Raw genomic sequence first — 18171 nt, 5'->3', positions numbered from 1 at the left:
GTAAGTAGAGGTTACACCTTCCTGGCCCCATAGCTCTTCCAGTCACTCACCTCCTGTATGCTCTCCCTGCTATAAAACAACACCAGTCTAGTCGAGAAAGCAATACACTGTGTTTGAGGGAGGATACAGAACAGAGAAGTTTATTTTACACCATTCGTCCAAGAAAACAATCGCCATAAACCAGTGCAAAATGTGCAACCAAATCAGTAAGTGTGTCTTAGCTCTGAGAGCCCAAATGGGTGATTTCCACTCCTGGTCCTCGGTTGACGCCACCCCTTGGCTTGCAGCTCAGACAGAAACGTTCAACCAGTCTGTAGCAGGTTATTTTTTACAATTCAAACCAGGATGTGTACAAGGGACTGGGAAAACCATACCGAGTGGATGATAAGTGATCAGTGCTTAAAGTAAATACAAGGGAGAGCACGGGCGGGCAAGAATCCACAGTTTCAATAAATACAAGTGTAACAAGCATGGGTGTATCTCAACTTGGTGGAGTTATTCTGCATAATAATTCAGCATCATAGAAAAATCTAGCAGGGCGGTTGAGCAGTGATTGGCGAAATGTTCACAATAACTTGTGCCCTTGAGCCAGTCTGAGGTGAACCCATTCTGTGGTTTTCAATGCAGCAGTTCTCTGCTTCCTCCCTCCCTGGCCATCCCTCTGGGACGGGAGGGATGAAACTGGCTAGCTTATTGGTGGCATCCTGTGAGGAAGGATGTTTGCTCAAGAGCCAGCTGTCAGGGTCCAGTGTACTCGATACCAAGTGGCAAATTGGGACTTCATTGACGACATCTGTGCAAAATGTGCTTCTCTTCATTTTCCAAGAAACCAGTGTCTGTAACTTCTGTCCAGAGCACAGTGATAGCCTCTGGGGTCACTCCCTGTCACCACAAATGCCAAGCAACAAGAGCACATGTCAAGGACTCACACACTGGGGAAGTTTCTGTCGTTGACTGCCTGGTGCCTTACAGTTAGTCAGGGTCTTCCTGTCAAAGGCCTTAGGCAGGCGAGAACTATTGCTTGAAAAACTAGAAAGAACCTAGTTGGGAGGGAGATGGGCATAGTGAACATGTGAGAAGCAGGTTTCTTCCTCTAACACCTTACACCCCCCACCCCCAGGTGAAGCCTTCAGGACTTTAGTGATGTGTCCTTGAGCAGAAAAATGTCATGTCATGCATCTATTCCTGGTGGTCTCGCTCAGTGGTTTCCCAACTAATTATTAAATTCCCAACGTGCCTGGATTCTCCCCCAGGAGACAGTACAATCTGTGGACCATCTATTAAGCCAGAGCCCAGTGAGAGAAGACTCGAGGGGAGTCCTCTGTCTCTGAAAGAAAAGTAAAGAAACAATGAACCCCCTCAAATTAAACCATTTCCCAAACCCGGTAACCTAGGAATCACTCCCAAACAAAACAAACCCAATACTTCCTGCCATCAGCGGACCCTCTCCTGTTTCCTCAAAGTCTCTGGTCATAAATTAGGGTATCTTCTGTGAAATAACTTAAAAAAAGGAGGAGGGATTGGAGTAAGTTGTGCCTGGCTTGGGCCAGTTAGCAGCCAGTTTTGTTCTAGAATCTCAGTCACCGTTCAAATATGGAGCTTGAAAATTCATGTGGATGGTGGACGTCTTCACACGGAAGAAGACACAGGAATGGGGTGGGTGGGTGAGGGGGGCTGGCTGGGAGGTAGGACCAAGGGAGTTTGGGAGCAAAGGAGGTGGCAGGGAGAGCCTAGACCACCAGGACAGGCCCGCAGACAGCACGGGAGAGACGGACGCCGCGGCCGTTGAGGGGCCGCATGACTCGGGTGCGGCCGGGTCTCGTATTGCACAGAAAAGAAGGACCTGGGCCTCGGCAGGTGACCTGGTCAATCATTAGTCCCCACACATGGGCAAGTTCACAAAGGTGAACACGTTGAACTCCGTCATGATGGAGAAGCAGAGGAACACGCCATACAGGAAGAGGCATCCACAGCCCAGCTTCTTGTCCAGCTGCCACTTGTTCAGGTGAACGCCAAACACCTGGAGCATACAGAATAGGTCAGAGGGTGTCTGGAGGGTGGCATGGGGAAGGGGTGTTGAGGGATGGGCCTGAGCCTGCCACATCCCTGCAGAGTAGGGACATTAAAGTCAAAGAGAGGAAGCTAGACCATGTAGACGGGTGGCCATCATGTTAAAATTGACAGGTCCAAAACCTCAGAGTAGCCTAGGTTAGTTCCTGGCCTCCAGCCCCATAGTCCTCTGTGTGTGGCACTCGGGATCAGCCTCTTTCACCTTTCTAAGCCCTAGCTAATGCCTGAGGACACCTTCTATATCCCTGAGCCTCCCCTAGCCAACTCTCTACTACCCATGAACCTCTTCCCGTTGCTGTGGATGAAGGTGAAGAAGTTGTCCACAGACTGATGTTTCCAAATAATTATTTCTCTCCTCCCACAAAACCAAGAGTAAAATCTTTTATTTCCCAACTGGCTTGGTTGCTGTCCATCATGCTGCCCTGGTCACCTCTAATCTCTCTAGTTTGGTGTCCTGACTCACCCTCAGAGCCTGCCACTGTACACCTGTTGTCTCCACAGTGGACCCTTACAGAGGACCTTTACCACCCTCCATCTTTGAAGTTCTTGCATTCTGCACCTGTTACCTACTAGTGACTAAGTTCTCTGCTGAGCCTGTTAGCCACACGTGTCTACCTATATTTACATTTAGATGAAATAAGATACAAAATCCACCCTCTTGGTTATATTGGCTTCATGTTAGGTGTTTAATGCTGCACATCCGGTTTTTATCCTGTGGTGCATGTACAACTTCTTCATTTGGGGCAGTGTCCTGGCCTTGACCCTGTTGCTATCCGTAGCAGAAACACCTAATACCTTGGTGTCAACATTCCTATATTCCTTCCTTTCTGTCTTATTTCCATGGGTACCTGTGATGGTTTGTATATGCTTGGCCCAGGGAGTGACACTATTAGGAGGTGTGGCCTTGTTGGAGTGTGTCGCGGTGGGCATGGTCTTTAAGACCCTCATCCTAGATGCCTGGAAGTCAGTCTTCCACTAGCAGTCTTTGGACGAAAATGTTGAACTCTCAGCTCTGCCTGCACCATGCCTGCCTGGATGCTGCCCATCTTGGTGATAATGGACTGAACCTTTGAACCTCTAAGCCAGCCCCAATTAAATGTTGTCCTTATAAGAGTTGTCTTGGTCAGGGTGTCTGTTTCCAGCAGTACCTAACTAAGACAGTACCCAACTTCCACAACTTTGCATACCTCTAGGACCTAAAATGTTTGGGCAGTCAGTGTAGTGGTTTGAATAAAAATGGCTGCCAAAGGCTCTTGCATTTTGAACACTTGACCTCCAGTTGTGGGACTCTTTAGGAAGGATTAAGAGGTGTGGTCTTGTTGGAGAAAGTATCACAGGTGGGCTTTGAGGTTTCAAAAGTCTAGGTCATTCCCAGTGTCTGGCTCTCTCTCTACTTCATGCTTATTCATCAGTCAAAAGCTCTCAGCAACTACTCCAGTGCTATGCCTGCCTGCCTGCCTGCCTGCTCCCATGGTCCCCATCATAATAGCCATGTATTCTATCCCTCTGGAACAGTGAGCCCCCAATTGAGTGCTTTCTTTTTCTAAGTTGCTTTGATCATGGTGTTTTGTCTTAGCAATGGAAAAGTAACTAAGACAACCAGAGTCCCATGGGCTTTGCCCATCTTGCCTCTCTCCTCCATTCTGGACATTCTTTCCACTCCATCTGTTAAAGCTTTGGGGAAAGTCTCTGGTTTTTCTTTCATTTGGCATCCTTGCTTGCTTGACTAATCCAGGATCCTTCAGTTCAAGTCGCATGTCCATTCAGTCATCCTGGATATGCACAGCTCACCACAAAAGCTGGTGAACGGTGCCCAGCCACACTGATAGTGCTCTGACTTAGGTTGGTGGTTAATACTTTCAAACTACATCTCTGGCCTCCCTGGGTCCTCTGAAGGCTCCATCTCCCCTCAGTTCTGTAACAATGCCATCTCTACCTTCATTCCCTCCCACAGGCTTTCTTCACTGTATCTGCTGAGCTTCTCTCCTCTTAGGGAGGATGCCCTCCTATCCCCATTCACAGCCAACTTCATATGTTCACTGGACCATGTGCTTAAAGCTGTCTCTCTGGCAGTTTTCTTTTCTTTCACTGACTGCTATGTTTCCTTCTCAACCCCCGGATTATTTTGGTTGGTTGGGGGCGGGGGTGCAATCATTGCACCTTTTGCTATGAAGGCAATACTTGCCATAATTTTCCATTTCTCAGCCCCCTAAACCAATCATCTTACAGACAGTTTGAAAGAGTTATGAATACAAGGTATCTGGCCTCTTACTCCATTCTTCTAAGCTCGTTCCCCTTAACTCGCCCTACTGCAAACTGCTCTTACCAGTGGGACAAGCACTATCTCTAACTTTAACTGCCAATATTTGGGATGTGACTTGCTCAGAACATCTGGTCACTCTTTCTGTCTTGAGCCCTCATGTCCACTTGGCTGCCAAGGGGCCACACCTAATGCTTTCCTTCCCATCCAATGACTGTGCTTTCTCTGCTTCTTTGTTTTCTTTCCAGGTAGGGCCACACTAGGTAGCTTAGGCTGGCCTGAAACACGTGATCCTTCTGCCTCGGTTTCCTAAAAGCCTTATGTGCCACTCCCTATGGCTCCTTCTCTGTTTCTTTAAGTATTTCATACTCATCATTTTGATCTCCAAGGGTCTGAGCCCTCCCTGCCTCCAACCACGGGTCTCTCATGCTTTCTGACTACATTCACTGTCTTGGGGAAATCTCACAGACCGCAGAGCTTCTAACTAGATCTACACCAAACCACCCTATCTAGGACATTTCTGCTAAATTTAGCTTTTTATTTCCACCACCTCTCTTGCTCTTTCTTCTTGGAGGTCTAACAGACATTTCAAATGCAAGATGTTTGAAATTTTGTATTCTTTCCAAGACTACTTTTCTCTCATCAAGTCCATTTCTATAACTGGACAAGTGGTTAGTAAAGCCTCCAATAGGCTTGCACAATGACAGAATAGCCTAAGGAGACAGAGAAGGCCTACACGTGTACTGTGTTTCCATCTGGCTGAATCTACAGTCTACGTGGCACCAATAACCATGGGTTATTTAATGTCCCTAGGCATTATCCTTCCTCTATATAATAGAGTAGTAATAGTGACACCAGGGGAAACATGCAAAGGACTGAGCATACTGTGTGGCTGTTAAGGACATCATAACTTGGCTAGACCTAGTGTGGGCTTGTAATCCCTGCTACCTGGGAGGCCAAGACAAGAGGATCACAAGTTCTGTACAACTTACTATGACCCTACTTCAAAATGTTAAGTAAAAACAGCAGGATATACAGTTCAGTGTTAGCCCTTGCCTAGCATATGCAAATGCTCTGGGCTCAGAGCTCAGGAAAAGAATAAGTACAACTTTAAACTTAGTTCCCATAGACGAGAAACTTCCTAACAATGAAAGGCTCGACTCTGTAAATGCACACTCGTATGTAAGGCAGAATTTGACTATGTAAAATCTTGACATTAGACCCATATTCTAAATTACTGTTCGTCCTTCTTGCCGGACCTTATGACTCCTCATTCCTTGGCGTATTATGTTAAGAACACACCAGGTGAGGTGCAATGACTTGGAGCACAGAGGGAAGAAAATACATTGTGTTTCAATACTTACTAAGGTAAAAATTCAACAGCCAATTTGTATGCTAAGGAATACTTCAGGTGGAAATTTATTGCTGCCAAACAGAAAGTCTAGTTGAGAACATTGAATTACACAAATGGATGTACTGACCAAGGTGGTGAGTGTGGTAGCATTAGAAGTGCCTTGCAATAAAATGTATACTCTTAGTCTCTGAGTATGGGTCAAAGACAAGGAATGATGGGGGTGTTTTACAGTCTAGAAGGATCAATAACATGGAATCTAGTTTAATACAAAAGAGGGAACACCTTCTATGTGTGTGTGCGCGTGTGTGTGTGTATGCACACATGTGTAATGCATTTGCAGGTCTGTGAATGTGTAAAAGCAGGAGGTTGATTCTGGAATGTCTTCCTTGATTACTTCTCTCCCTTATTTTTTCAACAAGGTTTCTCACTGAACCTAGTGCTCACTGTTTCTTGGCTAAGCTGACTGGCCATGGTGGCCCTGGGGGCCCTTGGCTTTGCCTGTCTTTGTCTCATAGTGCCAGGGTTACAGGCATGCATCGCAATGCCTGGCTTTTATGTAAATTTGGAAGAATTTGAACTCAGGTCCTTATCCTTACCCAAAGCACTTGAGCCACTGAGCCATATTCCCAGTCCAAGTCTTTGCTTTTAATTGTCTGATTGAAGACCCAACCTAGGGCATTCTAGGAAAAGTGTCCTACCGCTGAGCTATACTTGTAGGACTCCAAAATATTTAAGGTTTGATATGAAACAGGACCATGCTTCTAAGAGGCTAACTCGTTTTAGAAATGGAACCATTCCAGCCGGTTACTAGGGTATTTTGTTTGTTTGTTTGTTTAGAAGAAACAGCCAAGAGATCACATCTGGATGTCTACCCCATTTAATGGAGGCCACACACGCACCCATCTGTTCTCCAAAGTAACAAGGGGAAGGGTTGAACATGAACACCTCAGGGTGGGAAGAAGCCACAAAACCTACCGTGACAAAGACAGAGGCCAGGAGCAAGCCCACGGAGTAGATGAGCCCTCTGCTGTTCAGCCGAATCTGTAAAGAAGGAAGACCAATATTAGGCTTTCTGCATCAGGACCCTGCTTAGTGCAGGCCATTCAAGCAAGCCTGAGGAGCGATGATTCCGAATTTCTCCTCTAGAATGGAAACAGACAGTGGCAGGGCAGCTGTGCGTTCCCAGGGACGTGTGGTTTCCCAGACACACACAGCTTTCTTTGCCAGCTCCCAGCCCAATCCTCACCTGACTGTAAAGGCAGGGCCCTAGCTTTACCAGCCCACAAACACTCAGACTCTCCATCACCTTGTGACTCTTGTCAACCACACTGTCCTGTTGACTTCTGGTGACATTTAGTTTTCTCAGGGTAAATTATGTTCCCAGGGTAATTTAGGTTTAGGGTGAATTATGTCACCCCAAAAGTGATGGGGAAAGATGGACAAAGTTTATTTTTTATTTCTTACATAGTTTGTTTGAGAGAGATACTATGTGATTTACAACTCGGTTGAGAGTTCCACTGAACATGGCTGCCAGTGGACGGACTGCCACTTGAAAGGGGATGCTCTTCCTTCTCCTCAGCACTTGGCTGGCTCTACTCAACAGATGTGTAGCCAAAGCCATCCGAGACGCTACCAAGTGGAGAAACTTCAATGGCAAACCTTGCTCTGAAATCATCTAATCCCTTAATGTTTTAGTTAGAATTTCTATCCGGTGAAGAGACACCATGACCATGTCAACTCCTATAAAGGAAAATGGCAGACATGTTGCTGGAGAAGAAGCTGAGAGTTCCATATGAAAAATACAAATGATAAATTATATATGTAAAGATTTTATCTATGACATGAAAATAGAGGTGGAGTGATCTGAGCAGTGGCCGAGGAGTAGCAAGAATGTGAAGGTGGAGAAAAAAGAGGGTTTAGTTAGGGAAGCATGCTCATTTTATATGACATGCCTGAGAAAAACGTCCTTAGGAAACTCACCACCATGTGGAATCAATACATATTTATATTTATATACATATCAATACATAGTTTTATATATAATATATAAATATATATAAAATATAAAAAATATAACATACAATATTATATATATAACTATATATATATATATATATATATATATATATATATATATATATATATATAACTATGCCTGCCTGCCTGCCTGCCTGCCTGCCTGCCTGCCTGTCTGTCTGTCTGTTCGCCTGTTTACCTGTTTTACTTCCATCACTCGGGTAACCCAGGTAGCTCTCATTGCAGGCAGCAGAACTAATCTTTGGGGGCCTGGATGCCAGACAAAAATAATCAAACTCTTGTCATTTCTGCATCAGCTTTGCAAAAGCCTTTGGGCTTCAACTCTGTACAGAACTGAGTTTGGCCACCCCCCTGGCCCACTGCCTCACAGAAGGGAGGCACCGCAGGTTCAAATGCAGAGTCTTCATGGCGAGGATGATCTGATCGCGTGAGGCCTGCTTCAGATTGTTCGGTTCTGAAGTTTAGGGCTGTTTTCATTTCTTGTCTTCAGAAACACTCAGCTTCCCTTTCCAATTCCTTTTTTGGCAAGTTGTGAGAGAGGAAACAGAAGTCTGGCCGCTTCCAAAGTCAACAGGCACGCAGCCCACACAGCACATGCATGTTTTCTGGTACGGATGCACAGGGAGACTCATTCATCCCCAGTTCCATGAATTTCTGTTTCACATAAAACAGTTCCTGGTGCCTCGTGGCATTCAGGGATCTAAGAACCCAAGTCTAAAAAGATTCCATTTTCCCCATACAGGGGCTAGGACATCTTTCTTGATGGTCTGAAGTGAGCTTTACCTAATCTGAGAATTCTCTTGGCAAAACAACAAAGGCTTTGTTGCTTGTCACTCCACCCCTAATTCCTTCTTTGTTTTATGAGACAGACTTTTACTGTGTAGCTTAGGCTGGACTTGCAGTCCTACGTTCCTGTCTCAGCCTCCCCAGGGCTCTGGGTTTCCTTAGTGGGCAGTTCTAACACTTGTTCAGCTGTAGCTTTCCTGAGGATGTTACTAACCCTGGCTTTGTGCTGAATGTTATCATTGGGCGAGAGTGTCTTTCACTGAAGAATTTACTGTGTGTGTGTGTGTGTGTGTGTGTGTGTGTGTGTGTGTGTGTGAAAAAGCATTCAAGCCCCAGAAAAGTTGTCGTCAACTTGCATTCTTACCTGCCCTGTCTCTCTACAGGGTACCCACAAACACAGTGTCCAAACACACTAGGGACCGCTCCACGGGATAAGTGGGGACTTTTATTCTTATTTGAAGGTGAGACAACTTAGCAGCTTACATACCCAATGAAAGGTCAAGTCTGTTCTTGGACTCTGGCCTTAGACTCTAGACTTCCTTCCACCTGTCAGGCCAAAGGGAAAAGCCAGGGTATTCCTCTCACCTATGAGTCCTTGGAAGTTCCTACTTGGCTTTTCTTGTCTATCAGTTTTCCAAGTCCTGAGTAAATGAATCATGGGAGCCAAAACAGCAGGTGGCACTGGCATTTTCCATTCCTATAACAAAATATCTGAAACTATTTTTATAAAGAGTAGATGTTTGCCTTGCTGCTCTGGAGGCTGAGAGGTCTAAAAGCATGGCTTCAGCTGCTGCTTGGCATCTGGCAAGGGGGTATCTTTGCTGTATTGTAATGTGTGTGTGTGCACGTGTGTGCAGGCATGTGTGTGTGTGTGCGTGCGTGCATGTATGTGTGCGTGCGTGTGTGCACTTGTACCTGTCTCTGTGTGCAGATCATCAAATGATTGGATAGAGCAATCATTTCCTTCAATGAAGACTGTTCAGTATTTTCAAGGATTTTTTCGTGTGTATGGGTATTTTGCCTGTGGCTATGTCCACGTACCATGTGCATGCAGTGCCCACTGAAGACAGAATAGGGTTTCAGATCCCCTGGGATGGGAGTTACAGAAGGTTATAAGACACCACGTGGGTGCTGGGAATCAAACAAGGGCCCTCTTGAAGAGCAGCCAATGCTTTTAACTATGGAACTACTTCTCTAGTCCCCTTCTTTTTTCTTAACAAGCTACAAAGGCCATTGTCTGCTTGACCTTTTCTACCCCCTTTGCCTCTGAAAGGTCCCACTTCCAAACACCATTACCTATGACTTCTAGGATTACTTTTCTAGTGATAAGCATTTGGGGAACATTGCACTGATCATACACCCCATTCCTGGCCTCTAGATGGCTACTGGCTACCTCCAATATCCAGTGCCCTGCTCTGTATCTGCAGACTTCTTCCTGAACTGTTGAACTCCAAGCATCTATTCCCCATGGTAACTCCCAGGATCAGGTGTAGCCTCAGCTTGCCGGCCCCTCAGATGGGTCATCTGAGAGAGGGCTATTCTATTTCCCAGAGCTCCCTTGTTGCCTATCAATGTTGAAATTTTCTCTCCTGGAGGGAGGGGGGTACCCAGGAAGAAAGCAATACTTAGAAGTCTGGGAGAGCTAAAACTGAGCAGGATCCTAAGGTTCCTTTCACTGGTATTATATAACCATAGGGACTACCCAAGAGAGGAGAGTCTTTGGTTTGTCCAACTGCAGGCATGTTTGGAGAATGCATGGCTATGGTTTTTGTGGTCTATCAGTGCGCTTTCAGTGATGCAGCTGTCCTTGAGTCATCCATGCGTCTGTGAGTAGCCCCTCACCCACACTCCAGTAAGCAACCCAGAGACTCAGTGGTTCATCAAGTTGGACTTTGGTATAGTTGTTAATTCGGTCTGTCATTGCTGCTCCATCTAGAGCGAAGAGAGTCTTCCCAAGAGAGTCTCACACAGTGCCCCTCTGTAGGGATGTAGCTGTAGTTGTCTCTATGGTAACTGGATTGTTAATACAGCTGCTGTTGGCTGCCTGCTCATCCTGCCTTACTTTCCCACTCCCACAGTGGCATTTCCTGGCCTTCCTGAAGCAACTCATCTGAACCTTGCCTCAGGATTGCATCATCTCTGGGCCACTTAGACTGATGAAAAGTGAGACCCAAGAGCTCTCCTCATCAGCTTTTGTACACTAGAATCTCTAGCCATCTTTCCTTTTCCCAAACACCAGCTGGAATCCAAGAACCAAGTGTATAGGGATGGGTGATGTTACTATAGCTCCCAGGGCCTCTGATACAACATCCGTGACTCGCGCCATCCACTAAAATGCCACCACATACCTCCAAGTTGTTTGTCCAGGTCATGTGAAAAGGCAGACTGTCCCTACCAGTGGCTGTCTTTCCTATTTTGCCGACTTCTATCACGGAAATGCATCCACCTCAGCCAGCAGGACATTTCTGCTGGTGGGTTGAAGAGCTGTAGGTAGTGACTACTCAAGCTCATAAGAGCCAGCTGGAGTGCTGCCGTGACTGTGGGGGGTGGGTTAGGGGTTTTTAAGGACAGGAAGGCTGGTTCTAGCAAACACAGTCAGGTTCCAGGTACTGGAGATTAGAGTAGGATTCCTTGCTGAGAAAGGCAGGCAACAGTGACAGGGGAAGACATCAAGAACTGACTGGGCATCCTATAGAAGTCCTCTGATGGGAGAGAGGCGTAGCTCCTGCCCTCTGCTAGAGAGCAAAGAGAAGACACATCAGAAATGTCAGCCCTGGACTCTTCTAGAAGACATCTGGAGATGGCGGTGGTGGGGTGACAACTGGCCTTGGGGTCTTTGGAAAGGCCTGAAGCCTTCTGGTTCTGCTGACTCACTTTTTGCAGTTCCCTCCTTTCTGTTTGACCACTCCTCACCTTCCTTTGCACCATGATTTATTTTTCTACACATTACTAAGACATGGCTCTGGCTTTCTTCTCTGTCCCCACTTATTTCCTTTATTAGCATTAGCCCCTAAAGGCTTTTTACTCCTGGTGACTTGCATATACTCCCAGACGCAAAGGCCCCTGTGGAATTTCTCACAAACTCCGCACCAATTCACCATCTGCTTCTCATTTCTACGACGATGACCCTGAAACCCATCAAACTTGACCCATCTTAATGGGGACCCTGTCCCATATTTTGTCCTTCCTCTCCCCATAGGGTACCCCAAATAAGCATCCTTTGACTCTTTCCCCTTATCTTCATCCTAGAACTGTTAGAAAATGTAACCAACTCTTCCTTCAAGAACCTAACTTATTCCCATTTACATGCCAACCACGTCCAGTCAGCGGTATCTTATCTTCACCTTCCTGACTTGCCATCTTCCTCTCTTATACATATTCCCAAGCAGTATCAAAGGAAACCTTAACATTCAAAGTGAGTTACCTAACTAAAATCCTCAAAAGTACTCAATGGTAAACCCCAAACCTTTCTATAGGCAGACACGGCACTGAGTGACCACGCCCTTGTCTCTCCCAGCTCACCATCGCTAACACTCCAGGGCTCATGTGCAGTGTTTCTGTGCCTTTGGTTTAGCATCTCCTTCTCTCTAGCTTTAGCACTATAACCGATACAGCCTGAGCTGTGGGTCTCGCTCCTTCTCGCCTGCATTAGACATACAGGTACTTAATTTCCATAGCCTCACAGTGGGCAGAAGCATTTCCCTACCCTTCTGGTTTGGGGTCTGGCTGGTGCCATGCTTTAGCTGACAGGATATGAGTAGGTCTGACTTGAGAGAAGCATATTTTTGAAGTGTGTTTGCGGAGTTCAGCATGACTTCTTGTGCTCTCGCCTTTCATCATAAAAATGCGTTTTATGAGGTCACTGGTCCAACTAGAGTGAGAGACACTTGGAGCACAGTCCTCTGAGGCTTGGAGCCAGGGCCTGGTCATCCAACCACTTGTCAGCACACCAGTGCATGAGGAATATATATGAACAAATGTATGCTACTGACTTTCAGGGCCTATGTTATATAGCATTATGCTATTTGTCTCTATGCCTCTCTGGCTTGCTACCACCACTTCTGTCTGGTTCCAATCCCTTCTCTGTGTAATCCCCATAATCTTATTTCTTTCCCTTTTTATTTTAGACAGAGTCTCACTGTATAGCCCTGGGTGAACTGGAACTCACTATGTAGACCATGCTGGCCTTGAACTCACAGAAGTCTGCCTGCTTCTCCCTTCTGAATACTGGAACTAAAGGCAAGCACCACCATGCTCTGCTTATAACCAGTCTTTCTGAACAGCAACATGATTACATCTCTACCTCTCAAATACCCACGATTCTTTCTCTTACTACGGTTTACAATGTTCTTTGCCACATGGTTGCTCTGTCTTTACCCCAGCCGTAGGAGCTTCCCTGGGTGGTATGGGATCCATCAATGTGTCAAGACTTCTCACATCTTGGTCTTTTACAAGGTGTTTTGTTTTCCCCCTGCCATGGGGAGTCTCCTCAATATGCTTGCTCAGAAAACCCCAGCCTCAGAAGGAACACTACTTTCTTACGAGTGTCCTCTAGCCCTGCTTCACGACACCGTGCATTCTGCACAGTTACCCTCAGAAGGGTAAGCATCACGTGCTTTGTTTTGATTTGTTTGGATTTACTTGGCTTTTCCTGTACATAGGCTGCCGTTTCAGAAGCACAGTAATGTCTGGTTTGCTTGCCATCTCAGTGTGTAGTAGGAGAAATTAATTAATGCCTGCTGCAAGAAAGGATGAGCTAGCTATAAGGTCTTATTATTTCTGTGCACCCCGGAATAAGATCAACTCTTGCTCAGAGAAAAGGAGAGACCCTCTTCTTGCTCTCATGGCTTTTGATGCTGTATTGTAAGTTTCTAAAGCCTCGCTTGGGAACACGAGTTCTGCCCTGATTTCCTGCAGTCTGACTGCAGATTCCCCCTTGATTCTGTTAAATTTCACACATGGCTGTTCATCACTATAATGGCCCAAGAAGCACTTACTGCCTAAACCTTCATGCTTAGGGTTATTTACTCAGGGCACTTGGGTAACTAGCTGGCTTCTGAATAAGCCATAGAGTATAAGAAATGTCAAAATCTGTAAAAGTGCATTTTCCCCCTCGCTGTCAGATGTGTGAATCTAATGTCAGGCACAGAACAGATGCCTGGATGGTAATTATGCCATAATTATGACTCGGAAATCCCATCTGGACAAGATGGAAAATTGCTTCAGAATTGTCGGCAGGTCTCTCCAGAGGTTGGGAGAGGCCATTAAAGCCACACAGGCTGCTCGATTCTGATGTCGGGGATGTGGAAAGATGTCCTGAGGGTTACTGTCATACTGAACAGAAGGAGGCCCTTGAGGGTGCTTTCTGAAATGAAGCCTCTCTCTTGGGATCAACTCTGGGTGGAGACAAGGGCAGACCACATACTTGTAACAAGTACGTCCTAAGTTTGCCTTCCCATGAATCTGTGCCATTTTCTGAGACTCCGGCATCTCGGCCCAAAGCCATACAGTGATGCCCGGGAACAGATGGGCTTGGAGTACTGACCACCCAAAGAATCCCATGAAAGCTCAGAAAAAACAGTGATAGAAAAAGGGATCTTCATCATGAAAGGACTCAGAATATTTCAACCCTGAGACAGAAACCTATGATAGCTGTGGTTCTCACCCTTCCCAAAGCTGTGACCCTTTAGTATAGTTCTCATGTTGTGGTGACCCCCAACCTTAAGAATATTTTCATTGCTATTTCAAACTGAAATTTTGCTAATGTTATATACTGTAATGTAAATATTTTTGGAGATACAGGTTTGCCAAAGGGGCCACAACCCACAGGTTGTGAACTGCTGTACTGTGAGACTTATCCCTCACTTAGTCAGGGGACCCAGTGAAGACCAAAGCCCCCACAGTGTCTGTAGAACACTGAGAGGAAGCCCCCATAGTATCTGTGGAACACTGAGAGACGACTCAAGAGTCAGGAGTGTTCTCCCCTTTCACTTCCTTCCCTCCTTACCTGACATATATGATGCCACCTTATGCTTAACTCCACTCTGTCTTCAGCAAAGATTCAAACTTAGGGATGACTCTAGCTTAGACTTCCATGCCCATCCCCACATTTTCTTACCATGACTGTGGCACTATCTGTATCTGCAACGATATCTTTCCAGATGTGGGACATAACTACCCTATCTTAGTTCTCTGGTCTGCAGAATGGGACCAGAACTGCACTTCCCTTAGTGTGACACCTAGGCTTAGGTCACTGGTGTAACACCTGTCTCCCTCATCCTACACTCTCACAACCCGGATTTCCTCCTCTCCTTGAACATGAGCTCCCTCAGAGCCTTTGCAGTAGTGGTCCCTCTTTCTCTAGTAAAGCCTCTCCTTCTCTAGATACCCAACACTTGTACAGCTGGATGCTGAGAAGCATGGCAGTGATGCCTGATTCGGGCTTGGGAGATCATCCTTGACATCTAAGCTGATACCTGCAGGACTACCCAGACAATGAACGAATAGAAGCCTCTGGATGGGGGTATCCCTGCTCTTCTCTTGTAGACCTCAGGCTTCTAGGCGACACAAAGACCTGGTTTAGTAGGGTCAAATGCTGTACCACTATTTTGGTCAAGCATCACTACACAGAGTACCTATATGAGCACGTTCTCTGTGTTTCCTACACAATTTAAGTCCACCCTTCTCAAGGTGCCTATCTGCTTGGGATGGAAGTATTTTATTTGGGACAACTTGAACTTGAAACTTGTCCTTGAGGTTGGAGATACAATAACTCTTCCTTAAAACTCAAGATTATTTCCTTGAACGCAAATGATTTTACACAGCCAGAATGTGGCAAAGCTCTCAGGAGCTATCCCACACAAAGGGGCTGGTGGCTAATTCGGCCAAGGAGATAGAACTGTTCTTTAACTTGTTCTTTAGTCAAGGAAAACTTCCTACCATATATAGAGTGCTGAGGTGCTGTGGGAGACCCTAAACTCAGGCTGCAGCATGGCCACTGATGTACGAAAAGGAGGGAAGGGGTCATATATGGCATGAGGCTGAGTGGACAGTATATCTATGCTGACAGAGTGTTTTGCCCACTTGGGTACAGCTTGGGCATTTTGTTCATGAGAATCCATTTCTCATTAAAAGTCCTCTTAAACTGAAAGCAAATTATTTGAGAAAAGTTAAAGGTAGCACATTAAGCTGGGACCTAGGAGCTAAGCCTGGCTTGGTGGTGACTCTACTGATCAGCTCACAGCTTCTCTGACCTCATTTCTGGCCCGTTTACTTCTTGTTCTGACTCCAGATGAAGGCTTTGCCATCGTGAATGCTATGACGGTTGTGGAAGAGAGTTTCTAGAATACATACTTTAAAAACTGCACAACTATGGCTTCTAGATAGTTTTACATTGTTAATAGTGTTGAAAAAATAAGCTTACCATACTTCTTTTGAACTTTTAAAGTTCAAAGGAAATCTCATTTTCAACAAGAAGGAAGGGCACAGCCAGATAACCTATGCGCAGAAGAGAATGAACTCGGACCCCAGCCTCTCTCCATGTACAAAATAAAATCCGGGTTTTCCCAAAGCATATGAATAGGAGCTTTCAAAAGAGAAGTCATTTGAAAGGCCCTTGGATGCTTGTATCTCTAAAATTAAATGAATGAAGGTTTTCCTTGCACTGGCTTCTGAGACAGCTCCTTTTGGATACAATGGTACCCAATGCACCTTCCACACTCCGCCCTGTGTGCCTGGCTGCTGTTCAGAGATGCCTGGCTGGGCTATTGTTTCTCTTCTATGAAAAAATGAAAGAGATCATCTCCCCAGAACCAGTCATGGTTGTATAGTTTAACATAATGGCCAAAGGAAACTAATTATGTCATCTTTAGATGGAAAACCTGAGCTTGGGTCACAAGTTTTGTTTTTATGATGTCACTTTGTCACTGGGTGTTGAATACTGGAAAAAGTATGGCTGTATAGATGTGAGAATATCTTATTGTCCATTCTCTATATTACTGAGGGAATGTCAGAAGGAGAGGGAAGGTGGGTGATGTCTAGGGTTATCTGTGGTAGAGAGCTTGCCTGAGTTGCAGTTTCAGGCCTGATGTTCATGTTTGGTCAAGAAGACTTCAAGGTGGGTAAAAGGATCTGGTTTACTTCTGGGATGAACTAGAGGGTTTTTTTGTTTGTTTTTATTTTTCTTTAACGATTTACTTACTTATCTTATGTATATGAGTACACTGTCACTTTCTTCAGACACACTGGAAGAGGACATCAGATCCCATTACACATGGTTTAAGCCACCATGTGGGTACTGGGAATTGAACTCAAGACCTCTGGAAGAGCAGTCAGTGCTCTTAATCACTGAGCCATCTCTCCAGCCAAACTTAAGCAGTTTCAAAGATTTTATCTTCTATGACCATACCCTGTTATCCTAGAAACAAAACAAAACAAATTTTTGGCTTCCCCCCCCATCTTATTTGTTTATTTGTTTTGTTCTGAGGTGAGGCTGCAGGGAGGGTATATGAGTTTCTGTGGGTATCTGGGAGAAAGCGGGGAGATGAAAACATCAAAATATATCATATAAAAACAATTTTAAATTAAAATTAAAAATAAACATAAACAACCCCCCAAACATAGAGAACATTGTGGTTTGAATTCAGGTAGTTTTCCCTATAAACTCACATGTAATGGGATGGTACTAATGCGGACAGTGTGGATTCTTAAGGGGTGGGTGTGTCCAGGGACGGTGTCCTCAGGTCACTGAAGGCATGGCAGATCCTTGAACCTTTCCTTCTCTCTAAGTTAGTTGTCTCTGATATTATCGTCATATCACATTATATTACAGTTGTGCTGAGCTGATGAATACAAGGGATTTTACTGACACTGAAAGGCTCCTGTCTCCTGCTCCTGTCCGTCCATTGAGTCAGTTGCTGGGGTAAATGTTTACTATTCAGGAGTTGATATATTTTTGAAAGTTATGTGAAAGTTTTTACATACTCTCATTTTTTACTTTTTTCATTGGATATTTTATGTACTTACATTTCAAATGTCATCGCCTTCCCCCCTCCCATCTTCTCTCCCTCCTCCCCTTGCTTCTAGAAAGATGCTCTCACTCCCACCCACCCACTACCACCTCAACACCCTAGCATTACCCTACATGGGGAAAAGAGCCTTTCCTCTCCTCCCGTTGATGCCCAATAAGGCCATCCTCTGAAGCATATGCGGATGGAGCCATAGGTCCATCCCTGTATTCTCTTGGGATGGTAGTTCAGTCCCTGGGAGCTCTGGGGGGTCTGGTTGGTTGATGTTGTTGTTCTTCTTATGGGGTTGCAAACTCTTTCAGTTCCTTCAGTCCTTTCTCTAACTCCTTCATTGGGGACCCTGTGCTCAGTCCAATGGTTGGCTGTAAGCATCTACCTCTGTATTTGTCAGGCTCTGGCAGAGCCTCTCAGCAGACAGCTATATCAGGCTCCTGTCAGCAAGCACTTCTTGGCATCAGCAATATTGTCTGGGTTTGGTGGCTGTTTATAGGATGCATCCCCACGTGGGGCAGGCTCTGGATGGCCTTTCAGTCTCTGCTCCACACTTTGTCTCCACTTTTGTACTTTTTACTTTTGAAGGTAAATTTAAGATCATTTAAATATTATGCATCTTATAAGTTTAGGTAAATGTATTAAAG

The 18171-nt window shown here is 45.4% G+C and overlaps 1 protein-coding gene across 3 annotated transcripts in view; it reads right to left on the bottom strand.

Annotated features, from left to right (window-relative positions):
• Positions 1-112: 112 nt before the first annotated feature.
• Positions 113-18171, bottom strand: part of Slc24a3 (solute carrier family 24 member 3) — a 499080-nt gene continuing 481021 nt past the window's right edge. For all 3 annotated transcript variants that reach the window (NM_053505.3, XM_039106001.2, XM_063284741.1), the window contains exons 16-17: positions 6660-6725; positions 113-2020 (exon numbers count right to left, since the gene is read on the bottom strand). In NM_053505.3, coding sequence (NP_445957.2) covers positions 1874-2020; positions 6660-6725 — 213 coding nt within the window. In that variant the 3' untranslated portion in view covers positions 113-1873. The remainder of the gene's footprint in view (positions 2021-6659; positions 6726-18171) is intronic.

The sequence above is a fragment of the Rattus norvegicus genome, chromosome 3 (genome assembly GCF_036323735.1).
Source record: "Rattus norvegicus strain BN/NHsdMcwi chromosome 3, GRCr8, whole genome shotgun sequence".
NCBI classification, from domain to species: domain Eukaryota; kingdom Metazoa; phylum Chordata; class Mammalia; order Rodentia; family Muridae; genus Rattus; species Rattus norvegicus.
Note: the sequence above shows the minus strand (reverse complement) of the source record. Positions and strands in the feature narration are given on the sequence as shown.